This window comes from Neoarius graeffei, chromosome 12 (assembly GCF_027579695.1).
Source record: "Neoarius graeffei isolate fNeoGra1 chromosome 12, fNeoGra1.pri, whole genome shotgun sequence".
Classification (NCBI taxonomy): domain Eukaryota; kingdom Metazoa; phylum Chordata; class Actinopteri; order Siluriformes; family Ariidae; genus Neoarius; species Neoarius graeffei.
Genome location: NC_083580.1, coordinates 64,116,716 through 64,143,308, shown reverse-complemented (window position 1 = coordinate 64,143,308; position 26,593 = coordinate 64,116,716). Strand labels below are relative to the sequence as shown.

Here is a 26,593-nt window from a genome sequence, read left to right as displayed (position 1 = left end):
ACTTCATATTAGCCACAAAGTCAGAAAAATCTGTTTGTAAAATTACATTATAATGACCAAATACAATGAAAAGTATTTTTCCAGTCTCACCTGTGAAAGGTAATCCCATGTGATCTCGTTTGGATGGCAAACCTGTTGGTACAGTTAAACGCAGCACATGAATGAGGCATCTTTATTCTCCGCTTTGACCCATCCAATATGGCGGCGAGGATGACGTATGATTCTACGCAGAAGGTGGCGTCTTTAATGGTCCGGAATAAATTGAATGCTACACGTTGATGGATTAATTTGTTCTTCTACGCCCTTTTTGAGGAATGTATTGTAGGACTTAAACCAACATCTGAAGAGGTGAGATCGCTCCTTTTTTTCCCCTATTTTTGCTGGCGGGATTAACTCTCACTCTCTCTCTCTCTCACTTTGCACCATTACACAATAAATATTCACAGTGAAAATATTTTGTAAGCGCGTTTCATGAACCAAGTTATAGGATTTGTTGACAACTCGTATCGAGTTCGTTACACTTCTACCCGGCGTGAAGCACATGTGGTTGTGACGTCATCGTAAACAAATCCGTTCTACTCATCCAGACGACTTCGCAACGGCGCCGTTGCCAGATCTTTCCACTCTGGAACCCGTTCTCAAAAGATTTTGTTTTGGGGCACCCAAAACGCCGGTGCCGTGTGGACGCCAGGCCGAAACGATAAACAATTTTATCGGATTCACCTGAATCCGTTGCCGTGTGGACAGGACCTCAGACTTGAACACTGGGGACTCGAGACTGGACTCGGACTCAAGGTTTAGTGACTCGACTACAACACTGGCTTTACATAATGCTGTTCTAGAGGCACTACCTCTAAACCAGCACTAAAGTTGGCCTTTACAATAAAGTATACTTTAGTTTTTGTCCTGTTAGTGTTTCTATAGTTTAGTATTGCCTTTGCTGCAGTCCTGATGTTAATCTCACAATCTCTGTCTGTAACACTTAAGTCATTATTAGATATAAATATGCTTTTGTTTCAGCATAGTAACAACTTGCATGGCAGATGGGTCAATATCAGATTTAAAATTACTGACATGGTGAAGCTAGTGTGCGAAGGCATTTATTTAACGTTTACAGAAGGAGGATGCAACGTCAGCGCTCTGTAACTGTCAGGTAAATCTGTAGTGTTGAGTTAAGTTTTCTGACATGGAAGAGTCTTCAGAACAGGACAGAGGAGTTTGTGCTTCATATTTTTTGTTAACATGACATCATTAACGTATTAACAAGGGGAAAAAAAAAGGTGCAGAAATGATTTTGTAGCTGCTACAACGTAAGGGATCACAGGCACTAAACCTGTTTCACAGACATTCCACCATTACATTAAATATTACCAACAACAGATGACTTGTCTGTCACTCAGAAATAAACACTGCAACTTTTTAAAAAAGCGTAAATTGGATAATTGCTGTACTAAAACAGGGACAGACATTTCTTCATTGAATATTTTCCTACAACACCACTCCTGGTTGAATTTTATTCCTTATAGCACAGCTGTTTCTCTCTCTCTCTCTCACACACGAAAAAACAAACAAAAAAAACCCCCACCATTTATTTTTCACTGTATGTGCTGCAACACTTACTAGAGTGCAAAAACAAATGACTTATAGAACTTTTCTTGACTATTAGATAAGGGCTTGGGCTTTGTTCGGTCAGATTAGCGTCATCCACAACAACAATTCAAATAAATCCGCAGAAGGAAAAGCTGAAGGACATTTGAAAGGATACTGCAGCAGTAGCTTGGGTGTATTGCTAAATCTTTTCCCATAGATGCAGAAAATGGAGTGTCACAGGGCGTAAACAGTAAAGCAGAAACCGAGCTGCCAAAACGATAAATCATTCGGCCTGTTAGACTCGCTGTGTGCTGTTATACTGGGAACACGCTTCTTAATTTACCCCTGTATTAGTAACAAACACTACATAATCCTGACTGAAGCCATACATGGTAAAAAGACACTGAAGAGAGGTCATCTTTTCAACTGAAACGTACAGTACCACTCAAAAGTTTAGACACACCTTCTAACTCAATGCTTTTTTCTGTATTTGTATTCATTAAAAAACGCGTCATGTCTTCAAGTAATGATGGACGTCGTTTCTCTTTACTTAGTTGAGCATAATATGGATTACTACAGTTGTCAAATAGCGCTATTTACTGTATTATTTACCGTTTGATGGTTTCAAACGCATTAAGGCGTCAAGAACGTCCACTAATTAACTTTTAATGAGGCACAACTGTTAACCAAAGTATTCCAGGTGACGACCTCATGAAGCTGTTTAAGGTAATGCCAATGGTGTGCAAAGAGTCAAGGTAAATATCAAACTTTTTTTTTTACACTACATAATTCCATACACGTTCCATGTTATTTCATAGTTTTGACAACTTCAGTATTGTTCTACAATGCAGAAAAGAGTCAAAAATACAGAAAAAACGTTTAACTGGTACTGTAGTAAGAAAATGTGGCTCCAGTGAGATTTCTCTAAACCGAAAAGGCTGATGACAAGCAGTTGCACATTAGTTAAACTTGAATTTAATGCCTACACCTTAGTGAAATATAAGGAAAGAATATTCCATGTTTTTTTCTGGTGAAAACTAATTGTATGACATTGTCTTTATAAAAAAAAAAAAAAAAAAGGATTTGGCATTGCAAAAATTAAATAACTGAATAAACTGAAAAGACATCCCATTAGCTCTTACAGTAAAACCGGTGTTGTTCTATGCATAGCACTTTCAACTTGCGATTCTAAACCTGTCACCAAAATGATTTAAAAGGAATTTTTTCCCCCCGAAGCATTTTGTGCAGGTGTGTGTGCTTGATATTGTACATTCCCTGATGAGTATCACACACTAGTGATGATTTCTTCACCTGCTTCCTCCTTGTCAGATTTCTGTCTGTTCACACCTCCTCGAAGAAAGTCATCTGAGCCATGTAGGCAGAGTTCCTCTGCAAAACACCAGCACACAGTCAGAACCATTTCACTGTCTCAAAAGACCTGAGCTAAAAATGCTTAAAAACAAAAACCCATCAAAACCTTGACCTGTGAAAACAGCTTAGTGGTATGATCTAGCTCAACATGATAATGTCCTGTAATCACTGTCTATTTACATTAAAAAAAATTATATACATCACACACAGACACACATCAATAAAATGAAAACTACAGCCAAACTCTGAAAGACTGAGGTGCCTGACTCTTGAAAAACAACGGCCTTGCGGGGGGGGGGGATTAACCAGTAAAAATCAGCAGCAAGAACCTTGGCATTTAGTGAAGTTCTGAACCGAGAGAAAACAGTGCCAAATCTCATGGTGGTTGATGTGCAGGGGCTTAATGCAGTTCTCCAAAAACCTACTGTCTGAATTCAAGCTCGAATATTACCTGTGGGCCCCTCCTAGAACTGCCACCTTATTGTGGTGGAGGGGTTTGTGTGCTTGAATGATCCTAGGAGCTATGTTGTCGGGGGCATTATGCCCCTGGTAGGGTTTCCCAAGGCAGACAGGTCCTAGGTGACAGGCCAGACCAAGAGCAGTTCACCAAAAACCCCCTATGGAGAAAAAATCCAGGACCGTGACGTCGCCCGGTAGGACGCAGCCGGGGCCCCACCCTGGAGCCAGGCCCGGGGTTGGGGCTCGTATGCGAGCGCTTGGTGGCCGGGCCTTTGCCCATGGGGCCCGGCCGGGCTCAGCCCGAAGAGGTGACGTGGGCCCGGCCTCCTGTGGGTTCACCACCCACAGAGGTAGCAGTAGGGGTTTGGTGCAATGTGGATTGGGTGGCAGTCGAAGGCAGGGGCCTCGACGACCTGATCCCCGGACACAGCGGCTGGCTGTTGGGACATGGAATGTCACTTCGCTGGGGGGGAAGGAGCCTGAGCTTGTGCGGGAGGTTGAGAGGTACCGGCTAGAGATAGTCGGGCTCACCTCCACGCATAGCTTGGGCTCTGGAACCCAGCTCCTCAAGAGGGGCTGGACTTTCCACTTCTCTGGAGTCGCCCGTGGTGAGCGGCGGCGGGCTGGTGTGGGCTTGCTTATAGCTCCCCAGCTCAGCCGCCATGTGTTGGAGTTTACCCCAGTGAACGAGAGGGTCGCCTCTCTGCGCCTTGGGATTGGGGAGAGGGCTCTTGCTGTTGTTTGTGCCTACGGGCCAAATAGCAGTATAGAGTATCCGGCCTTCTTGGAGTCCCTGGGAGAGGTACTGAGGGGTGCTCAGACTGGGGACTCCATTGTGCTACTGGGGGACTTCAATGCTCACGTGGGCGCCGACAGTGTCACCTGGAGGGGCGTGGTTGGGAGGAACGGCCTCCCCGATCTGAACCCGAGTGGTGTTTTGTTATTGGACTTCTGTGCTAGTCACGGTTTGTCCATAACGAACACCATGTTCGAGCATAGAGGTGTCCATAAGTGCACGTGGCACCAGGACACCTTAGGTCGGAGGTCGATGATCGACTTTGTAGTCGTTTCATCTGATCTCCGGCCCTATGTCTTGGACACTCGGGTGAAGAGAGGGGCTGAGCTGTCAACTGATCACCACCTGGTGGTGAGTTGGATCCGCTGGCGGAGGAGGAAGTTGGACAGACCTGGCAGGCCTAAACGTATGGTGAGGGTCTGCTGGGAACGTCTGGCCGAGCACTCTGTTGGGGAGGTCTTTAACTCCCACCTCCGGGAGAGCTTTTCCCAGCTTCCGAGGGAGGCGGGGGACATTGAGTCTGAGTGGACCATGTTCTCTACCTCCATTGTGGACGCAGCTGTTCGGAGCTGTGGCCGCAAGGTCTCCGGTGCCTGTCGTGGCGGCAATCCCCGAACCCGGTGGTGGACACCGGAAGTAAGGGATGCCGTCAAGCTGAAGAAGGAGTCCTATCGGGCCATGTTGACCTCCGGGACTCCTGAGGCAGCCGAAGGGTATCGGCAGGCCAGGCGTGCTGCAGCTCGGGCAGTTGCGGAGGCAAAAACTCGGAACTGGGAGGAGTTCGGGGAGGCCATGGAGAAGGACTATCGGTCGGCCTCGAAGAAATTCTGGCAAACCGTCCGGCGCCTCAGGAGGGGGAAGCAGTACTCTGCCAACACTGTTTACAGTGCGGGTGGGGAGCTGTTGACCTCGACTGGGGACACTGTCGGGCGGTGGAAGGAATACTTTGAGGATCTCCTCAATCCCACCGTCATGTCTTCCACTGAGGAGACTGAGGCTGATGACTCAGAGGTGGACTCGTCCATTACCCAAGCCGAAGTCACTGAGGTGGTTTGCAAGCTCCTCGGTGGCAAGGCACCGGGGGTGGATGAGATCCGCCCTGAGTATCTCAAGTCTCTGGATGTTGTGGGGCTGTCTTGGTTGACACGCCTCTGCAACATCGCGTGGCAGTCGGGGACAGTGCCTCTGGAGTGGCAGACTGGGGTGGTGGTCCCTCTTTTTAAGAAAGGGGACCGGAGAGTGTGCTCCAATTATAGGGGAATCACACTTCTCAGCCTCCCAGGGAAAGTTTACTCCAGGGTACTGGAGAGGAGAATTCGACCAATAGTCGAACCTCGGATCCAGGAGGAACAATGCGGTTTTCGTCCTGGTCGCGGAACACTGGACCAGCTCTATACCCTTCATAGGGTGCTCGAGGGTTCATGGGAGTTTGCCCAACCAGTCCACATGTGCTTTGTGGATCTGGAGAAGGCATTCGACCGTGTCCCCCATGGTATTCTGTGGGGGGTGCTTCGGGAGTATGGGGTTCGGGGCTCTTTGCTAAGGGCTGTCCGGTCCCTGTACGAACGGAGCAGGAGTCTGGTTCGCATTGCCGGCAGTAAGTCAGACCTGTTCCCAGTGCATGTTGGACTCCGGCAGGGCTGCCCTTTGTCACCGGTTCTGTTCATAATTTTTATGGACAGAATTTCTAGGCGCAGCCAGGGGCCGGAAGGAATCCTGTTTGGGAACCACAGGATTTCATCTCTGCTTTTTGCGGATGATGTTGTCCTGTTGGTTTCTTCAAACCAGGACCTTCAGCATGCACTGGGGCGGTTTGCAGTCGAGTGTGAAGCGGCTGGGATGAGAATCAGCACCTCCAAGTCAGAGGCCATGGTTCTCGACCGGAAAAGGGTGGCTTGCCCTCTCCAGGTTGGTGGAGAAGTCCTGCCTCAAGTGGAGGAGTTTAAGTATCTCGGGTTCTTGTTCACGAGTGAGGGAAGGATGGAGCGTGAGATCGACAGGCGGATCGGTGCAGCCTCCGCAGTGATGCGGTCGCTTTACCGGTCCGTCGTGGTGAAGGAGCTGAGCCAAAAGGCGAAGCTCTCAATTTACCGGTCGATCTACGTTCCGACTCTCACCTATGGTCATGAGCTTTGGGTAATGACAGAAAGAACAAGATCGCGGATACAAGCGGCTGAAATGAGTTTCCTTCGCAGGGTGGCTGGGCGCTCCCTTAGAGATAGGGTGAGAAGCACAGTCACTCGGGAGGAGCTCGGAGTAGAGTCGCTGCTCCTCCACATCGAGAGGAACCAGCTGAGGTGGCTCGGGCATCTTTTTCGGATGCCTCCTGGACGCCTCCCTGGGGAGGTGTTCCAGGCATGTCCCCCCGGGAGGAGGCCCCGGGGAAGACCCAGGACACGCTGGAGGGACTATGTCTCTCGGCTGGCCTGGGAACGCCTCGGTGTTCTTCCCGAGGAGCTGGCCGAGGTGTCTGGGGAAAGGGAAGTTTGGGGTTCCATGCTTAGACTGCTGCCTCCGCAACCCGGTCCCGGATAAGCGGAAGAAGACGAGACGAGATATTACCTGTGGGGTCCATAAAGATACGGTCTTACCAACGTTGGTGTAGAACTCCTCGAGTGGCCTGTACAGAGCCCTGACCTCAACCCCACTTTATGCTTTAGGGATAAACTGGAACACCAACTTCACATCAGGGGACATTCAACAGTTACCGGGTAAGTGTGCCACACACACACACACACACACACACACACACACACACACACACACACACACACACACACCTTTGCAGTTTTTTTTTGTGTGACCTTTTGATAATTGGAAAGTTCTGTAAACTTGAGTGAAAAGGCACTGCTGCTAATCCTGCCAAAAAACTCTAAGCAAGTGACTATGCCTACACAGAATGTCTCCAATTAAACCAATCAATAAAAGCACATGGAAACAATTCTGAGTTATACCTTGGGTAGGAATACGATAAACTGCCAAATACTTGACAGTGGTGAATAAATCACTACCCCAGGACAAGCAAATTTAATATCTGAGCTATACATTTCAAAATAAACCCTATTTCCTGATTTCTGCAGATAACTTACCAACTTATTCTGCATTGACTTCTGCAAAACAAACGCTTTCATATATGTGCGTTTTTAAACATGATGCACCTCAGGGCTGATAGCACAGGTATATTCCAGGACTATCAGAGAAGAAAAAAATCCACTGGTCATTTTATTGCCACATAATGGTGTTGAGCCTCGACCTGACCAACTGAAGCAACCACAGGTCATAACACTGCACTATGCATGATGGGTGCATCGCTTCACTTGTTTCCATTCGAACCCTGACTCACCCATCACTCAGGAATAGAGAAAATCTGGACTCATCAGACCATATGACATTTCTCCATTGCTCCAGAGTCCAATCCTTATGCTCCCTAGCAAATTGAAGCCTTTTCTTCGGATTAGCCTCACTAAGAAGTGGCTCTCTTATGACCACACTGCAAAAAATTTAAAACCGAATTTGAGGAGAAAATTACTTCATACTAGTGAAATTATCTTTCTGCATGGACAGATATTTTTACTTGGTAAGACATCTTGGAATAAGTTGGTTGCAATCTAGAACTAGGTTTAATAATCGCAGAATTGGTGTCTTGTACTCTTCTAATAGGAAATGCTAAATCATTTAAACTATATTCAAGATATTTTCACTTGCTAAGACATACTTTTTTGCAGTACACAGCTGTTTAGTCCCAGTCCTGTGAGTTCTTGTCACATTGTGCATGTGGAAATGCTCTTTCACTATTAAACATAGGCGTGAGTTCAACTGTCCATTTTTTACTATTCGACTTCAAGCTTTTTAGTGATCCCTGATCATGGTCAGTCAAGATTTTTTTTTCTGACCGCCTTTCTTCCGCAAAGTTTACGGTTCACCACTATCCCTCGGGGTTTTAATAACACGTTGGACAGTTCTTAACCCAATTCCCGCAATCTCTATAGTCATTTTCTTTGCTTGATTCAGGTGAATAATTTGACCCTTTTGAAACACTTTTCCACAACCACGGGATACGTCTTCGGACATGGCTGTTTAAGAAACGAGAAGCTACTCACTGCATCAGTTTGGGTTAAAAGAATTGTTACCAGCTGAAACATTAATCACCCAGTCAAAGGCTCTTAAGTATTTGCTTATTTATCTCCAAACTAACTTTTTTTTTTTTGCCAGACAGTGTAGAGTAGGGTGCATCAGTTGCCCTCACTTTCATAAAATCTGATGCATTTTTGTTTGGGTGTTCCTTTTCACCAATAAAGACATCCTGTAAAATTTTTTGACCATATTCAAAAGTCTAATGGTGGCACCATGAGGTTCATTTTTTGCCAAAAAACGCTTATTTTATGTTTTCGCGTAAGGTTTGAATCACAATGTTGGACTCCGTTTATTGATTTCTTGTGACCCAGAGATCATGTTAAGAACCTTTGCAAGGGATTGAGAAGCATTAATGTGATTCATAATACATTTGTATTGTTTAAAAGTAGTTGAACAATGATTCAATGAACAGCTAAAACTCAAACTGTGCTTGATAATATATTTAGAACATGTACTAAAAATGTGTATCTAAGATATTTGGTATACTCTATAAGGTGCCATAATGTTTCATGAAAAGTGATTGAAATTTTGTCATAAAAGTCATAAAATAGCAGCTTTTTCCATAACTTTGAGCTCCTGGTGCCACCAATTAAACTTTTGAATTTTGTCAAAATATTTCACCCAGTGTGTTTTCTTACCAAAAGGAACATAAAAACAAAAATGCATCATGATCGGAGGAACTTTTCATTTTTAGGGGGCAACTGATGCACCCTAGTGTAGAATGCAGCAGAAAACGGTCATATAGCTCTGCTACTGTAAGTAACCACATGAGAAACATCAAGCCTTTAGGCTTAAATAACTTTTTTAACTTGTGATGGAAGGAAAAGGCATCACAGCTCACAGATGAAACATTTATCAGGGGATTTGCTGACTTTTTGTCACAAACACATGCTACATCAAAAACTTTATCAAGAGAGGAGGGTTAGGTTTCCAGGCAGCAAAAACATTGGACTGGGTAGTTTGGATGCCCAGTGAGTGGTTTATCATTTTGTCCACCCCTTATTTAAATAAAATTCAGCATGGCTACATGATATGCAGTGCTTCAAAACTTAACCTCAGGCAAAAGTAAAGGACTGTGCAAAGCACGCAACTCTCATCACTGACTGAATCTCCATTATCTGCTGATACCAGTGATACAGAATCCCACCTGAATTTACTAGAGGTTACACAGAGTGCACTTTGTTGACGTTACAACCCCAATTCCAAAAAAGTTGGGACACTGTAAACCATAAAAACAGAATGTGAAGATTTGCAAATCATGGAAAACCTATATTTCATTGAAAATAGTACAGACAACATATCAAATGTTGAAGCTGAGAAATTGTATTGCTTTTTTTTTTTAATATATGGTCATTTTGAATTTGATGTCAGCAACACATTTAAAAAAAAATTGGGACAGGAGCAATAAAAGACTGAAAAAGTTGCGTAATGCTAAAGAAAACTAATTTGGTTAATTGGCAACAGATCAGCAAGATGATTGGGTACAAAAACAGCATCCCAGAGAAGCAGAGTCTCTCAGAAGTAAAGATGGGGAGGGGTTCACTGCTCAGTGAAAGACTGCGTGGGCAAACAGTGCAACAATTTAAGAATAACATTCCTCAATGTAAAATTGCAAAGAATTTGGGGATCACATCATCTCTGGTACATAACATCATTAAAAGATTCAGAGACTCTGGAGAAATCTCTGTATGCAAGAGACAAGGCTGAAAACTGACACTGGATGCCTGGGATCTTCAGGCCCTCAGGTGACACTGCATTAAAAGCAGACACGTCTGTAGTGGAAATCACTATATGGGCTCAGGAACACTTCAGAAAACCATCGTCTGTGAAAACAGTTCATTACTGCATCCACAAATGCACGTTAAAACCGTATATTAACAATATCCAGAAGCACCGCCACCTTCTCTGGACCCGAGCTCTTTTACGATGGAGTGAGACAAAGTGGAAAATTGTCCCGAGGTCTGACGAATCAAAAGTAGAAATTCTTTTTAGAAATCATGGACACCACATCCTTCAGGCTAAAGAGGAGAGGGACCATCCGGCTTGTCATCAGTGCACAGTTCAAAAGCCAGCATCTGTGATGGTATGAAGGTGCATTAGTGCACATGGCATGGGTAGCTTGTACATTTGGGAAGGCATCATTAATGCTGAATGATATACACGTTTCAGAGCAATATGCTGCCATCCAGACAAAATCTTTCTCAGGGAAGGCCTTCCTTCTTTCAGCAAGACAATGCCAAACCGCTTTCTGCACATATTAAAACTGCATGACTCTGTCGTAAAAGAGTCTGGGTGCTAAACTGGCCTGCCTGCAGTCTAGACTTGTCTCCCATTTAAAACATTTGGTGCATTATGAAGTGCAAAATATATGACAAAGGAGACCCTGAACTGTTGAGCAACTGAAATTGTATATCAGGAAAGAATGGGACAATATTTCTCTTTCAAAACTACAGCAGTTGGTCTCCTCAGTTCCCAAACATTTACAGAATGTTTTTCAATGTAGATGTGATGTACCACAGTGGTAAACATGCCCCGTCCCAACTTTTTTGAAATTTGTTGCTGACATCAAATTCAAAATGAGCATATATTTTTCAAAAAACAAAATTTCTCAGTTTCAACATCTGATATGTTGTCTTTGTACTATTTTCAATGAAATATAGGCTTTCCAAGATTTGCAGTTTATCACATTCTGTTTTTATTGACAGTTTACATAGCATCCCAACTTTTTTGGAATTGGGGTTGTATGATGTGGGCCTGCGTGCGTGCGTCTTACGTTGCTGTGGGGGATGTAGGGTGGCTCAGCATAACCCCTCAGGCTGTAGAGCCCTGCTTGCTGCTGCTGCTCTTCCAGCTTCAGGGACTCGATCTCTGACTTCAGTTCTTTCAGTTGATCCTGCAGGTGCTTGCTTTTCTCCATGTACTCTAGCCTGGTGGGCGCACGCACGCACGCACACACACGTTTGTATCCCACAGTAAATAATCAATGATCAAGCAGGTACATGTACTAAAATAAAAGAAGCAGTAGTAAACTGTCAGATTTCCTGTGAAACATTAATATGCTGTGACATTACACCACCACATGCATACCGTTCGCGTTCGATCTCCATGGACAGTCTCTTCATGTCAGAATCTTTGAAGTCTAGTCGGTATGAGGCAGCCACATCCAGCTGCATCTCTGTATTCTCAGGGCCAGGTGGGGGTGGCGGCGGACTAGAATATGCAGCTATCAACTGACAAAAAGCAAAATACACACAAAATAATTTCGTTTCAATCACTGTATTTGCCTACTAGCTAAAAAGTAAACATATATGACCTAAACTATATGGATTTTACTGACAAATCTGATACACCGGAACCTCTACCAGAAAAAAACAGACAGAGAATGAACAAATGAATGCACAAATTCTGATAACCGCTAATATTACATATCCACATTCACTGGATATAAGCAATCCTGAGCTCTGATTAGCTATTCTACTACTAGGATATCAACTCATATACTGTGAGTAGAGAAAAACAAAATGGTGGAGCGTGTTGCTGAACCAACCGAGGAGGAAATAAAAACTCCACTCGAAAATAAAACCCCAAAAAATAAAAAAATAAAAGCAACAAAATATGGAATAAAAGTATTTGATGGTAAGAATGTATTTTTTTATTTTTCAAGAATTATTATAGCATTTTTCACAAATCGCTACTGTCATTTCACCAGTTTGTTTACATTCTAAGGAGAAACTATTTTGTTGGCTGTTTTGTACAAAAGTTTTTTATTTATTGAATTTGCTAAAAATAAAAATGCTCGGTTTCTCAAAATTCAGTGAACGTGGGTAGAATAAAACAATTATTCTACCTCAATCTCATCGTACATGGCTTATAGCCGACTTGGTGCTACGCGCCTCATCAGCCATCAGCTCATGTACGACTCGATTCCGTGGAATAATTCTTAAATATTGATTGCCCAATTTTGGACTGTGAAAGCATATCAGACAAAATACAGAATAATTTTAGTTAAATTGATAGGATTACTTCAAATTACAGAAACAGCTAGAGAAAGATAAAATAATTTTTTATTATTATAAAGAAGCATTTCTATTTTATTAGCCTCTTTAGAAACGGCTACAAAAATAAATTAAACCCAATCTAAAGCTAAAGTCTGTTTTACTGGGTATGTTGTTTTGGTGATCTCTAGCAGCTTCTGCTTGGCTCTGCGTTCTGCATCTTTGGCTTCGCTCAGATCCTGCTTTAGATGGTCAGCCTCCTTTGACCTGGAAAGAACAAACGAAAGAAAAACTGACTCGCTTGAGTGTTCTGCTGTACGTCATCGCACAACAAGCTGAATTAAAAACGCAGAGAAAGTTCTGAAAATAGACCTCCTTTCTGACTGCTCCACCAGTTTTACAGCTAGCTGCTCTGCCTCCCTCATCTTCTGCTCCATTAGCCTGTGCTCCTCTTTGGTCTTGATGGCCGTCACCTCCAACCTCTGTCTCTCCTGCTCTGCTTCGGCTGCTTTGTGAGCCAGCAGCTTTGCCTCCTCCTCAGCAATCTGGGCCTTCTCCGCCAGCAAGTCAGCCGTCTCCTCAGAGCGCAGCTACATGGAGGGATGAAGATAAATAAAAAAAAAAAAAAAAAGAAGTGTAAAACATGCCTGTATAATATCAATGAGATTGTTTTCTATATTTCACCAGATACAAAACTGCGTCAATTAAATTTTTCTACTATGTGTCCAAAGCTCTCTATATGGAAGGACACTTCAGCACTCATCCAAGTAGATCACACTGAGATTGAGTTACTTTCTGCACGTTGCCAGGTTTCTCACCAGAGCTTCATTAGCCATACGAGCCTCGTCCTGAAGCTGAAACAGTCGGCGCTCCATCTCCTCTTTAGCCCGCTCTGCGTCCTCCCTTAGCTGCTTCTCCCGTGCGAGAATCTGACGTTCCATCTTGTACAAATAAAAAACCCCACAAAATGAAAAACATTAAAAAGCTATTTGACCAAATCCAACACCAGAAAACAAGATCTCTAGAGAGATTTGTCAAGTAACATTTAATAGTATAATAAAAATTTAAAGGAGAACTGAAGTCACTTTTAAACTTGCTTTATTTCTTAATTAACGTGTTATTCAATTACGTTTTCGGTTTTAGTAACCTTATATCGGGACTCATATTGGCAACTAATTGCAATTAAATACATTATACTTATCAGCCTATTTGGTTTTTAACCATGTTGAATTTAGTTCGTTTGCTCCATGGCAGGCGCCGCTTATCTGCGCGATCTTCACGAGACTTCAAAACGTGAAGCGTCAGCCAGGTGTCAGTGCCGTCATTTTGAAAACCGTTTTCCAAACGAAATATTGCACAAAAACGAGTTTAAATGATGATTACTGCCTACTTTTTCAAACTTTCCTGATTGCTATCAAAACAAACAAAACTTCCGGCTTGATTACATCAGCATTCGAAAGAGGGCGCGCGCGTCTTTTGACAACGTTGTCAGATGTTGGTCACTTTGATTTCCGCTGTACGTTTTACTTCCGTCCTACGATGTCTCGCACAGGTCTCAACAAATCTCGTTAACTGCCATTGCTTTGACATATGGACTGATATATTACATATATTTCAAACACTCAACTTGCTATAGCAGTGACACAATAGCTATGAAAAATGCATTCCTATATTTAATAAAATGAGATAAATAGAATTTTGATCATAAAAAAAAAAAAAATTTGCCTTCAGTTCTCCTTTAAGACGTTACAATGAATTACAAGAAGCAGACCTTTTTCCTAGCCTTTTCTTCTTTGGCCTGAGCCTTCATCTGCTGCACTTCAATGGAGTCTACCTTCCTCCGCCTCATGAAGAGGTCATGGTTCCCAATACACAGCTGTAAGATCTTAGAAATGCAAATAAGAAACATTCAATATAATTAACAGTTATTCCATGAAATTGAGTCGTACATGAGCTGATAGCTGACGAGGCACATAGCACCGAGTTGGCTATAAATCACGTACAACGAGATTGAGTGGAATTGTTTTATTCTATCCACATTTACTGGATTTAGAGAAAGAGCGTTTTTATTTTTTGCAAATTTGATAAATACTTTACACAAAACGTCTGACAAAATCATTTCCGCTTAGGCAGACTTCTTAAAAACCTATCAATTGCTGCACAAATTGACTTTAGTGTTGTTTTTTTTGTAGAAAGTTCCGTCTTGCTGTTGTGCTGAAGTATAGAATAGCTTTAGACATTTATTTAATTCTTCCTTGGACATTTCAGTGATGCAATTTTCAAACTTTGAGCTTCTCAATGAGTCTTTTTAAAAAAAAATTGAACAAATTTTAATGCTTAAAAGATAAAAGAATGTAAACAAACTGACAAAATGACAGTAGCAATTTGTGAAAAATGCTATGATAATTCTTAAAAAAAAAGAAGATATATTCTTACCATCAAATACTTTCTTTCCATATTTTATTGCTTTTTTTGTATTTTTTGGGGTTTTGTTTTCGAACAGAGTTTTTTATTTCGTCCTCAGTTGGTTCAGCAACACGCTCTGCCATTTTGTTTTTCTCTACTCACGGTATATGAGCTGATAGCTTAGTAGCAGAGTAGCCAATCAGAGCGCGCGATTGCTCATGTCTAGTGAATGTGGATAGAATAATATAATTTCTTAACACAGCATTCAGTGTATTATAAAATGTACTAAAACATGGGAATAAACAAAATTTATCCAGAACAGATAAACTTACCAACTTATTCACTCTGAGTTGTGAAGAATAAAATTTAAAGACATCCTTCTTTTTGTCCAATGGCTTAATAGTAAACTGTTTGTACAACACAAACACAAGATTTTAGGAGTTACATCTGGAAATACAAGGACACACCATCAGGACATAGCACTGTGCTGTTGAAAGCCATTCCTGTTCTACCAGGCCACTCTCTCAATTATAATACTCAAACTGCTGTGCTCTGGTACTAAATCACTAAACCATGTAGAGGTGTGGTTCGGTATGTTTTTGTGGAACTGGTTCAATCTGATACCTCTTTCTCACTGTAGGAGATATTGCGGATCTCGCTCCAGGGGAAGGACTTCAGGGGATTCAGTTTGCTATTGGGGCTGTAGATATGAAGTCCCTGTGCATCGACACCAAGCAGGAGCTCCTTGTCTCTCTTGTTTTGCTTAAAAAAAAGTCACAAGTTATCCTTTTGTTTATTCCAGATATATTCGAAACACCTATGAAACGTGAGACAAGACGATGACTTACTGTGATTGAAAAATAGCTCACGCCATACATGTCGAGATCCTGTGCTATTTTTAGATACTCCATCTCAGCTTCATCCCTGAAAGAATATATGATTAGTATAAGACAGACATGCTTTCCAACTACTTTGCCGTCCCTTGGCTTCATGTTGAGTGCAAAAAGTTAATTAGAAGGCCACGAGGCCTGCTCTTTTAAAAAAATAAATAAAAAATTAAAAAAATTTTCTTCAGAACATTATCTCATCTCATCTCTAGCCGCTTTATCCTGTTCTACAGGGTCGCAGGCAAGCTCGAGCCTATCCCAGCTGACTACGAGCGAAAGGCGGGGTACACCCTGGACAAGTCGCCAGGTCATCACAGGGCTGACACATAGACACAGACAACCATTCACACTCACATTCACACCTACGGTCAAATTAGAGTCACCAGTTAACCTAACCTGCATGTCTTTGGACTGTGGGGGAAACCGGAGCACCCGGAGGAAACCCACGCGGACACGGGGAGAACATGCAAACGCCGCACAGAAAGGCCCTCGCCGGCCACGGGGCTCGAACCCGGACCTTCTTGCTGTGAGGCGACAGCGCTAACCACTACACCACCGTGCCACCCCTTCAGAACATTATGGTTTACTAATATGCAATATGGTTAATTAATACTAATAACTGTGATAATACTAATATGTTAATGTAATAATATTTAATAGGTACAGTTTCATAAAATTTTGTTTTTCACATGTACTGGCTGTCACAATGCACTACTAGCAGTTCAAGCTAAATAATAATCTCATCTCATCTCATTATCTCTAGCCGCTTTATCCTTCTACAGGGTCGCAGGCAAGCTGGAGCCTATCCCAGCTGACTATGGGCGAAAGGCGGGGTACACCCTGGACAAGTCGCCAGGTCATCACAGGGCTGACACATAGACACAGACAACCATTCACACTCACGGTCAATTTAGAGTCACCAGTTAACCTAACCTGCATGCCTTTGGACTGTGGGGGAAACCGGAGCACCCGGAGGAAACCCACACGGACACGGGGAGAACATGCAAACTCCGCACAGAAAGGCCCTCGCCGGCCCCGGGGCTCGAACCCAGGACCTTCTTACTGTGAGGTGACAGCGCTAACCACTATACCACCGTGCCGCCCCCTAAATAATAATAATAATAATAATAAATTATTATTCCTTATGGAATGTAAAGGGATATCTGGGATTCAGCCAACAAACAAATAAAAACCCACCCACACTGCATTTTCTTATCACCATAACCAAAAACTGAAATCTATCAAATACACTCACCGGCCACTTTATTAAGAACACCCATCCACCTGCTGTTTTATGCAGTTATCTAAAAATCAGCCGATCCCTTGACAGCAGCACAATGCATAAAATCATGCAGATACAAATCAAGAGCTTCAGTTAATGTTCACTTCAAACATCAGAATGGGAAAAACTGTGATCTCAAAAGTGTGACTTTCACTGTGGCATGGATGTTTGTGCCAGATGGACTGCTCGTCTGAATATTTCAGAAACTGCAGAACTCCTGGGGTTTTTACACACACACACACACACACACACACACACACACACACACACACACACACACACACACACGTCTCTAAAGTTTAGACAGAATGGTGCAAAAAAACAAAAAACATTGAGTGAGCGACAGTTTTGTGGGTGGAAACGCCTTGTTGATGAGGGAGGTCAGAGGAAAATGGCCAGTGGTGGGTTTCCCAAAAGCCTCTTAATGCTAAGAGCCTCTTAACTAGGAGTGTGTTCATTGTGCTGCTCGCTCTACCATTTAACGATGATCTTCATGCTGCAATGCTTTTGGGAAACTCTGCATAGATTAGTTCAATCTGCCAGGAAGGATATAGGCTACATCCACACGACAACAAGATTTAAAAAAAAAAAAAATTGCGTCCACATGGGCAACGGATCAGTAAAATATCAGGTACATATGGCAACGCAACGCTTGCTGAAAATGATGCAATACACATGCCACACCTCTAGGTGCGCTGTAAGACGGTCCCATCGGAGACATCAGAACAATAGAAGTAAGGACGCATGCGCATAAACTACTATGCGCGAGACTTCATATTAGCCACAGTCAGAAAAATCTGTTCGTAAAATTACGTTATAATGACCAAATACAATGAAAAGTATTTTTCCAGTCTCACCTGTGAAAGGTAATCCCATGTGATCTCGTTTGGACGGCAAACCTGTCGGTACAGTTAAACGCAGCACATGAATGAGGCATCTTTATTCTCCGCTTTGCCCCATCCAATATGGCGGCGAGGATGACGTATGATTCTACGTGGAAGGCGGCGTCTTTAATAGTCCGGAATAAATTGAATGCTACACGTTGATGGATTAATTTGTTCTTCTACGCCCTTTTTGAGGAATGTATTGTAGGACTTAAACCAACATCTGAAGAGGTGAGATCGCTCCTTTTTTTCCCTATTTTTGCTGGCGGGATTGACTCTGCCCTAAGGGCTATTCTCTCTCTCTCACTTTGCACCATTACACAATAAATATTCACAGTGAAAATATTTTGTAAGCGCGTTTCATGAACCAAGTTATAGGATTTGTTGACAATTCGCATCGAGTTCGTTACACTTCTACCCGGCGTGAAGCACATGTGGTTGTGACGTCATCGTAAACAAATCTGTTCTACTCATCCAGACGACTTCGCAACAGGTCCGTTGCCAGATTTTTCCACTCTGGAACCCGTTCTCAAAAGATTTCGTTTTGGGGCACCCAAAACGCCGGTGCTGTGTGGACGCCAGGCCGAAACAATAAACAATTTTATCAGATTCACCTGAATCCGTTGCCGTGTGGACAGGGCCATAGTAACCCAATCATTCTTTACAACTGTGGTGAGCAGAAAAGCATCTCAGCATGCAACAGCAGAAGGTTCCACTCCTTCAGCCAAGAACAGGAATCTTAGAATCAAGAACAAGTTCCTATTAAAAGTGGCCAGGGAGTGTATAATGAGTGTGTCAACCCTGAACATTTATGTCTTTTCCAAACCACTGATTACACTGAATAATGAAGCAGTGATCACTAGTTCTTGCTTCATTAAAAATGTGCAGAAACATCCACAAATTGCAATCGTGAGGTCTTTAATGTTAATTGTAATCTATGAAAACATAACAATAAGCGTATGGTGTTTTACCTTGCTATATTTCTGTGCTCAGCATACCAAGCTGTGATTTTCTCTTCCCACATCTCTGGTGTCATCTGATACTGCATCAGGACCTGGATAGTCACATACAGAAAAAAAACACTGAAATTGGGTTTATAGCCCTGCACTATTAATTCTTCATTCTGATTTCACAGGCGTTGATTCATGTTTCCAACAGCAGCTCTTACAGCATCTCCACCAGCAAACCACACGTTTATATTAATGTGCTCATTCTAACATATCATTTCTATAGTAACAGCTCATTCAGAGGGACTTGTGTACTGGACACTCCATATAATCCACGTCTAACAATGAACAGATTAAAAATGTGTTATTTAACAAAGAACAGCATAGATTATAATCAGTGATATGGTGATGTTTTCTGTAAGGAGATTTATTTTACATTTTGGAAGGAGTCTCTAGTTCCAGCACTTTTTAGCCATCAGGGTAAAGATTTTCTTTTTTTTCTTTTTTTTACCTCTTAACTTGAAGTTTTAGGTTTTACAGCACAGAAATTTTAAGAACAGGAATGTTACACTTTGTATTTCTTGGTAACAAGTTGCATATATTTAAAAAATAAATAAATAATTTTTTAAACTCAACGGTAAGTGAGGGAGTGATTTCTTCTTCTTAAAACATTAAATGTAACTATAATCAAATAAAAAGTATGATGCATTGCTGGCAAAACTGTTGTGGTATAAGAGGAATAAAACAATTTGGAGCGATTTTTAAAGCAGCATTCATTATTTTCTTATTGCATCATGCATCTTTATTGTTTCATTCCTTACATGAAGGTCACAATTTTATTAAAAAAAAAAAAGTTACATAAAACAAACAAAGCAAATGTAAACTTGCTCATTCTTGCGCAAATCCGTTCGAAATGCTTGGGAGTCAATACTTACCCTTTTAGGTAAGAGTTCATCTTGGGCCAGGAATCCTGGCTTATGGAAGTTTGGGTCGTAATCCCCATACTGTGTTTAAAATAAAATAAAATAAATAAAAAAAAGTGTACAGTAGCAATATTTACACACAGCCTGAAGATCTGTTAGTAATTAAACTGATACCTTGAGCTAAATAAATAATTTTTTTTATATGAACTTTAACTAGACAAGTGCAAACTCTAGTACAGTATACCAATCCACAGGAAATTTCCATCCAATCAAAAGGAGGTAGACAATAGGGTGCATCAGTTGCCCCCTAAAAATGAAAAGTTCCTCCGATCATGATGCATTTTTGTTTTTATGTTCCTTTTGGTAAGAAAACACACTGGGTGAAATATTTTGACAAAATTCAAAAGTTTAATTGGTGGCACCAGGAGCTCAAAGTTATGGAAAAAGCTGCTATTTTATGACTTTTATGACAAAATTTCGATCACTTTTCATGAAACATTATGGCACCTTATAGAGTGTACCAAATATCTTAGATACACATTTTTAGTACATATTCTAAATATATTATCAAGCACCGTTTGAGTTTTAGCTGTTCATTGAATCATTGTTCAACTACTTTTAAACAATACAAATGTATTATGAATCACATTAATGCTTCTCAATCCCTTGCAAAGGTTCTTAACATGATCTCTGGGTCACAAGAAATCAATAAACGGAGTCCAACATTGTGATTCAAACCTTACGCGAAAACATAAAATAAGCGTTTTTTGGCAAAAAAATGAACCTCATGGTGCCACCATTAGACTTTTGAATATGGTCAAAACATTTTACAGGATGTCTTTATTGGTGAAAAGGAACACCCAAACAAAAATGCATCAGATTTTATGAAAGTGAGGGCAACTGATGCACCCTAGTAGACAACCTACTTAGTGATGTGATAAACAGAAGAATAACAGTGTTGCAAAGTTTGAAACAGATTAATGACTGGTCAGATGTGGAAAAAATTAATTATAAACATCCAACTTTTAAGTATAAAACCCCCCCCCCACAATTTTCTCTCCTTTCTCTATGGTAACCCTAAATGCTTTTCTTTGCATGTGATACATTTGGTTCACATTAGAAATTAGAAATTTTACACAGCTCAAAATGATGAAACTCTTTTGAAAAACACACAGTGAGCCTGATGGCATGACATTGTGACATTAAGCATAAATAACAGCATAACTATTTTTAATAATATATTATAAAGTCTGACCTTGGCTTGAACAGCATATGACGCCAGAAGGACTGAGGCCTCTGGAGAGCAAAATATCTCCTCATCCAGTATTTGTTTCTTTACCTTGGTAAGATATAGCAAATTGTCCAACATTATTGTGGGATTTATACCAACAATGTGAACATAAAAATTACAGCAGCATTATAACGACTTAAACTCTGACTCACTTGTAAGAAGAAAAGGTGCTGTGTGATTTCCTGAACAAGTTCCTCCTCGACTTTTTCAGGAAAGAATTTAGCAAGAAAGTGAAACGTTATCGGAGAATCTGTTGGGACATCTTTATCCAAAACCTGGGTATTAAAAACAGTGAGGAGAATGTTGTGTAAATGTAATTTTTTTTTAACCAAAATTAAGAATTTTGAACTTCAGAATCCATGCTGAATGTGTGCATGCGCGCAAAAAAAAAAAAAAAGAGCCTGCGCTATTAAACTGAGCAGAATCATTTAAACAGAGAAACCAAATCACTTCACTTACCCGTTTGTCGGGCTTAAGCCAAGCGTACGTATCTTTTACAGTGTACCGGAGACCAAAGAACCAGGTTTCCCTCAGTCCAATAGTTCGGCAAACCAGATCAAACAAGTCCTTCCCTTTCCATTTTACCTAGTAATGATGATAATACAATAATCAAGCATCACAATTACCAGAATCCAATATGATATATTATTATGCATACAGGACAGTTTTTCAATGGAATAAAAAACGTGTTCTATTCCCTTCTAGCGGGTTTCGTTCACTTGGTTTGATAGCATACAATATTGTTAGCATATCGCTTATCCTATGTATATTACGTCACTCTTCCCAGTGGAGAATGAGCGTTGAATATGGTTTATGATATCGCATGGTTGTCAAGACAACATGACGTCACACATTGGAGACGTAAAACTTCTGCGCTAGTGAACGATTGTGACAATTTGTAAACAATTGACTTCTGCTACAACTCAGAGCTGTGCCACATTCAGAAGTTTGCCGATGACACGGCCATCGTTGGGTGTATCAGTGACGACAGAGGAGGAGTATAGGAGCCTGGTGAGGGACTTTGCTGTGTGGTGCAACAGGAACCATCTGCAGCTCAACACCTCGAAGACCAGGGAGCTGGTCATTGACTTTGGGAGGTCCAGACCAAGGTCACGACCAGTTCTGATCAAGGGAGTCGAGGTGGAGGCTGTGGATTCCTACAAGTACCTCGGGCTGTAGCTGGACAGCAAGCTGGACTGGACTTGCAACACCAAAACACTTATACAGGAAGGGACAGAGCAGGCTATACTTCCTTAGGAGGCTGCGGTCCTTTAACATCTGCAGGAAACTCCTGTGGATGTTCTATCAGTCTGTGGTCGCCAGTGTCCTGTTTTACACCGTGGTGTGCTGGGGGTGCAGCACATCCAAGAAGGACACATCTAGGCTGGACAAACTGCTCAGGTGGGCCGGCTCTGTGGTCGGGATGAAGCTGGACTCTCTGGTGACGGTGGCAGAGAAGAGGTCTATGGACAAACTATTGAACATCATGGACGATGCCAGTCACCCTCTGCACACCGTCATAAGCAACCAGAGGAGCCTGTTCAGTGACAGAATGCTCCTTCCCAAGTTCAGGACGAACAGACTCAAAAACCCCTTTGTCCCTCACACCATCAGACTGTACAACTCCTCTCTGGGGGGGAGGAGGGGTAACAGGAGGACAGAGGACAGGAAGGAGCAGTAGCCTAGCCTAACAATAAGCAATACCTGCAATATCTCTTCCCCCCCCTCCCTCCTTCCTCTCTTCCCCATATCTTATTCTTTTTATATTTGTATATGTAAATAATTTATTTTAATTTATCTAGAAGCTTTCCTCTACTTCTTTTCTCTGTTTATCTGTAATGATGCTGCTGGAATCTTAATTTCCCTGAGGGAACCCTCCCAAAGGGATCAATAAAGTTTTATCTAATCTAACAAACATGGCCGCCAGGTTTGCTTTCTGAAATACGGAAGAGTTTGAGAGAACTTTGAAAAAGAAAGACATGTTGAACACCCGAAAGGACTGTATGTATGTATGTATGTATGTATGTATGTATAATAATAATAATAATAATAATAATAATAGGCTTTGTTTCGTGGTATATCAGATATATTCCATTCAGCTAGCAGGATATTGAATGAAGACTCGTTCAATCATGCTAGCTGAATGGAATATATCGGATATACCACGGAAAAAAAGCCAGCCAATGTTATTTAAATATATTAAATCATGAAGACCTCTTTAAAGGAAAGATTGGGATGGTATGCCTTCTCAGCACAGATTTATGAACATAATTCAAATATTTAAAGCCATTACATAAAAGTGTGCAGTATTATTTTGCCTCTTCAAATCGAGCCATCTAAATCTTATTTTGAAATTTCCATGGACGGAACATATCTGGTTCACACTGACATTATGACTAAACTTATTGCTAAGCTACTAAGGTTTGGATTAAATGTATTCCAAAAAGCATTTAACTACATTGTTGAATAAATTTTAAAAACACTCTCCAGAAAGATAATGCTGTATTTTACCTTCTATGAAGTGACCAACAGAAACCACCCCATGGTAATACACATAAATCCCATCTTAAGTCTGGGGGGGGGGGGGGGGGGGGGGAGATTTGCTTTTTTTTGTTTCTTCAATATTATAAAAAGATACTTCTGGAATTAGCCTTTTGAAACATCTCCAACCAAAACAAAAGGGAACAAAGTACAGGCCGAGCTGAAAAGGCAGAACAATGAAAAAGGTAGGTGATGTTTAACAGCTCTCATGATGGAACAGATGCTTCCGGGAGTTTTAGGTAATTTTTCAGAGTTTCTGCCACAAGTAAAGCTAACATACATGTTACAGGCATAATCTATTAACACTCGTGCAACTTCCATGGCTACAACCCCTATAACAAATGCTTACAATAATAAAAGTCAAATTACAGTGGTGCTTGAAAAAAAAGTTTGTGAACCCTTTAGAATTTTCTATACATTTCTGCATACATATGACCTAAAACATCAGATTTTCACACAAGTCCTACAAGTAGATAAAGAGAACCCAGTTAAACAAATGAGACAAAATTATTATACTTGGTCATTTATTTATTGAGGAAAATGATCCAATATTACATATCTGTGAGTGGCGAAAGTATGTGAACTAGGGGTGGCACGGTTCACAAAAGTCGCGGTTCGGTACGTATTGCGGTTTTTTTTTTTTTAAATCTTAAGTACTCTGTATTTGGGCATATAGCTTACTATTTACCTTAAGTAAACATAGTTTAGGATACAGCATTTAAGAGAGGTTAAAATTATAGTTACAATGAAATAATCATGCACAAACTGAGTTTGAGTTGACATAAGCACATTTTATGAACAATCTCTGATGAAAAGCCAGGTAGTATTTTGAAACAGCAAGAGGGAAGACATGGATGATTTCAACAGCTTTTTTATTTACTACAGTATTTATACAAAGTGTCAGGAGTGTTTGCTGCCATGTTGTGGCATCTAGAGGAACCAGGTGTCTTTTGTCACATACAAAGTTTTCATAATTGGAAGAAATAAAAATGAGTTCTTAAAGCTTACTTTTGAACAGATGTGTGTGTTAAAGTATTCCCACGAGTGTACGGCATTCGTACTTTACAAAGCTTGCATATTGTGACGTTTTTGTGAATTGATTTTTTGCCGGCGTCATCGCATGTAATGGGAAAACCAAAATGTTCCCACACACCTGATTTGAATGCCGCGGGGGCATCCTCTATGTACGACGACCTGCCTTCTCCACTCCCACTTGCCATTTTTGCACTTGCCATCCACACTCCGCTGTCACTTCAATTCTTTCGCGCAGGGGTGATAGCGTTCCGGCGCCGTGCCGGATTTCCGGCGTACCGCGGCGCCGGAAAAAAAAAAAAAAAAAACTAGTTCGCCCATTATCCTGTGTCATTCTGAGATGCGCAGATAGACAGTCATTATCCTGTGTCATTCTGAGATGCGCAGATAGACAGTAAAGGGAATTCCGAATTCCCTTTACTGTCTATCTGCGCATCTCAGAATGACACAGGATAATGGGCGAACTAGATTTTTTTTTTTTCCGGCGCCGCAGTACGCCAGAAATCCGGCGCGGTGCCGGAACGCTATCACCCCTGTTCGCGCGAAAGAGAACCACGTGGTTTCATACGGGCATTCGGCTTTTTTTTTTTTGGCGAACGTCTTAAATAGGGGTACCGCGGTTTATACGCGTATTGCACTGCAACAGGCGTATCGTACGGTTCGGTTTTTTTCCCATAACCGTGCCAAGCCTAATGTGAACCTCTAGGATTAGCCGTTAATTTGAAGGTGAAATTAGAGTCAGGTGTTTTCAATCAATGGGATGACAATCAGGTGAGAGTGGGCATCCTGTTTTATTTAAAGAACAGGGATCTATCAAAGTCTGATCTTCACACCACATGTTTGTGGAAGTGTATCATGGCACGAACAAAGGAGATTTCTGAGGACCTTTCTGAGCATTGTTGATGCCCATCAGGCTGGAAAAGGTGACAAAACCATCTCTAAAGAGTTCAGACTCCACCAATCCACAGTCAGACAGATTGTGTACAAATGAAGGAAATTCAAGACCATTGTTACCCTCCCCAGGAGTGGTCGACCAACAAAGATCACTCCAAGAACAAGGCGTGTAATAGTCGGTGAGGTCACAAAGGACCCCAGGGTAACTTCTAAGCAACTGAAGGCCTCTCTTACATTGGCTAATGTTAATGAGTCCACCATCAGGAGAACACTGAACAGCAATGGTGTGCATGGCAGGGTAGCAAGGAGAAAGCCACTGCTCTCCAAAAAGAACATTGCTGCTCGTCTGCAGCTTGCTAAAGATCACGTGGACAAGCCAGAAGGCTACTGGAAAAATGTTTTGTGGACAGATGAGACCAAAATAGAACTTTTTGGTTTAAATGAGACGTGTTATGTTTGAAGAAAAACACTGCATTCCAGCATAAGAACCTTATCCCATCTGTGAAACATGGTGGTGGTAGTAGTACCATGCTTTGAGCCTGTTTTGTTGCATCTGGGCCAGGATGGCTTGCCATCATTGATGGAGCAATGAATTCTGAATTATACCAGCAAATTCTAATGGAAAATGTCAGGACATCTGTCCATGAACTGAATCTCAAGAGAAGGTGGGTCATGCAGCAAGACAACGACCCTAAGCACACAAGTCGTTCTACCAAAGAATAGTTAAAGAAGAATAAAAGTTAATGTTTTGGAATGGCCAAGTCAAAGTCCTGACCTTAATCCAATCGAAATGTTGTGGAAGGACCTGAAGCGAGCAGTTCATGTGAGGAAACCCACTAACATCCCAGAGTTGAAGCTGTTCTGTATGGAGGAATGGGCTAAAATTCCTCCAAGCCGGCGTGCCGGACTGATCAACAGTTACCGGAAACGTTTAGTTGCAGTTATTGCTGCACAAGGGGGTCACACCAGATACTGAAAGCAAAGGATCACATACTTTTGCCACTCACATATGTAATATTGGATCATTTTCCTCAATAAATAAATGACCAAGTATAATATTTTGTCGGACTTGTGTGAAACTCTGATGTTGTTTTAGGTCATATTTATGCAGAAATATAGAAAATTCTCAAGGGTTCACAAACTTTCAAGCACCACTGTAGA

The 26,593-nt window shown here is 41.7% G+C and overlaps 1 protein-coding gene across 2 annotated transcripts in view; it reads right to left on the bottom strand.

The window, feature by feature from the left end:
• Positions 1-26,593, bottom strand: part of nf2b (NF2, moesin-ezrin-radixin like (MERLIN) tumor suppressor b) — a 49,427-nt gene that overhangs the window by 3,329 nt on the left and 19,505 nt on the right. For both annotated transcript variants that reach the window (XM_060936214.1, XM_060936213.1), the window contains 15 exons: positions 21,425-21,550; positions 21,118-21,240; positions 20,930-21,013; positions 19,687-19,755; positions 18,776-18,858; positions 15,600-15,675; positions 15,376-15,513; positions 15,084-15,158; positions 14,117-14,230; positions 13,164-13,286; positions 12,718-12,935; positions 12,510-12,612; positions 11,438-11,580; positions 11,124-11,277; positions 2,902-2,979 (listed from right to left, as the gene is read on the bottom strand). In XM_060936214.1, coding sequence (XP_060792197.1) covers positions 2,932-2,979; positions 11,124-11,277; positions 11,438-11,580; positions 12,510-12,612; positions 12,718-12,935; positions 13,164-13,286; positions 14,117-14,230; positions 15,084-15,158; positions 15,376-15,513; positions 15,600-15,675; positions 18,776-18,858; positions 19,687-19,755; positions 20,930-21,013; positions 21,118-21,240; positions 21,425-21,550 — 1,677 coding nt within the window. In that variant the 3' untranslated portion in view covers positions 2,902-2,931. The remainder of the gene's footprint in view (positions 1-2,901; positions 2,980-11,123; positions 11,278-11,437; positions 11,581-12,509; positions 12,613-12,717; positions 12,936-13,163; positions 13,287-14,116; positions 14,231-15,083; positions 15,159-15,375; positions 15,514-15,599; positions 15,676-18,775; positions 18,859-19,686; positions 19,756-20,929; positions 21,014-21,117; positions 21,241-21,424; positions 21,551-26,593) is intronic.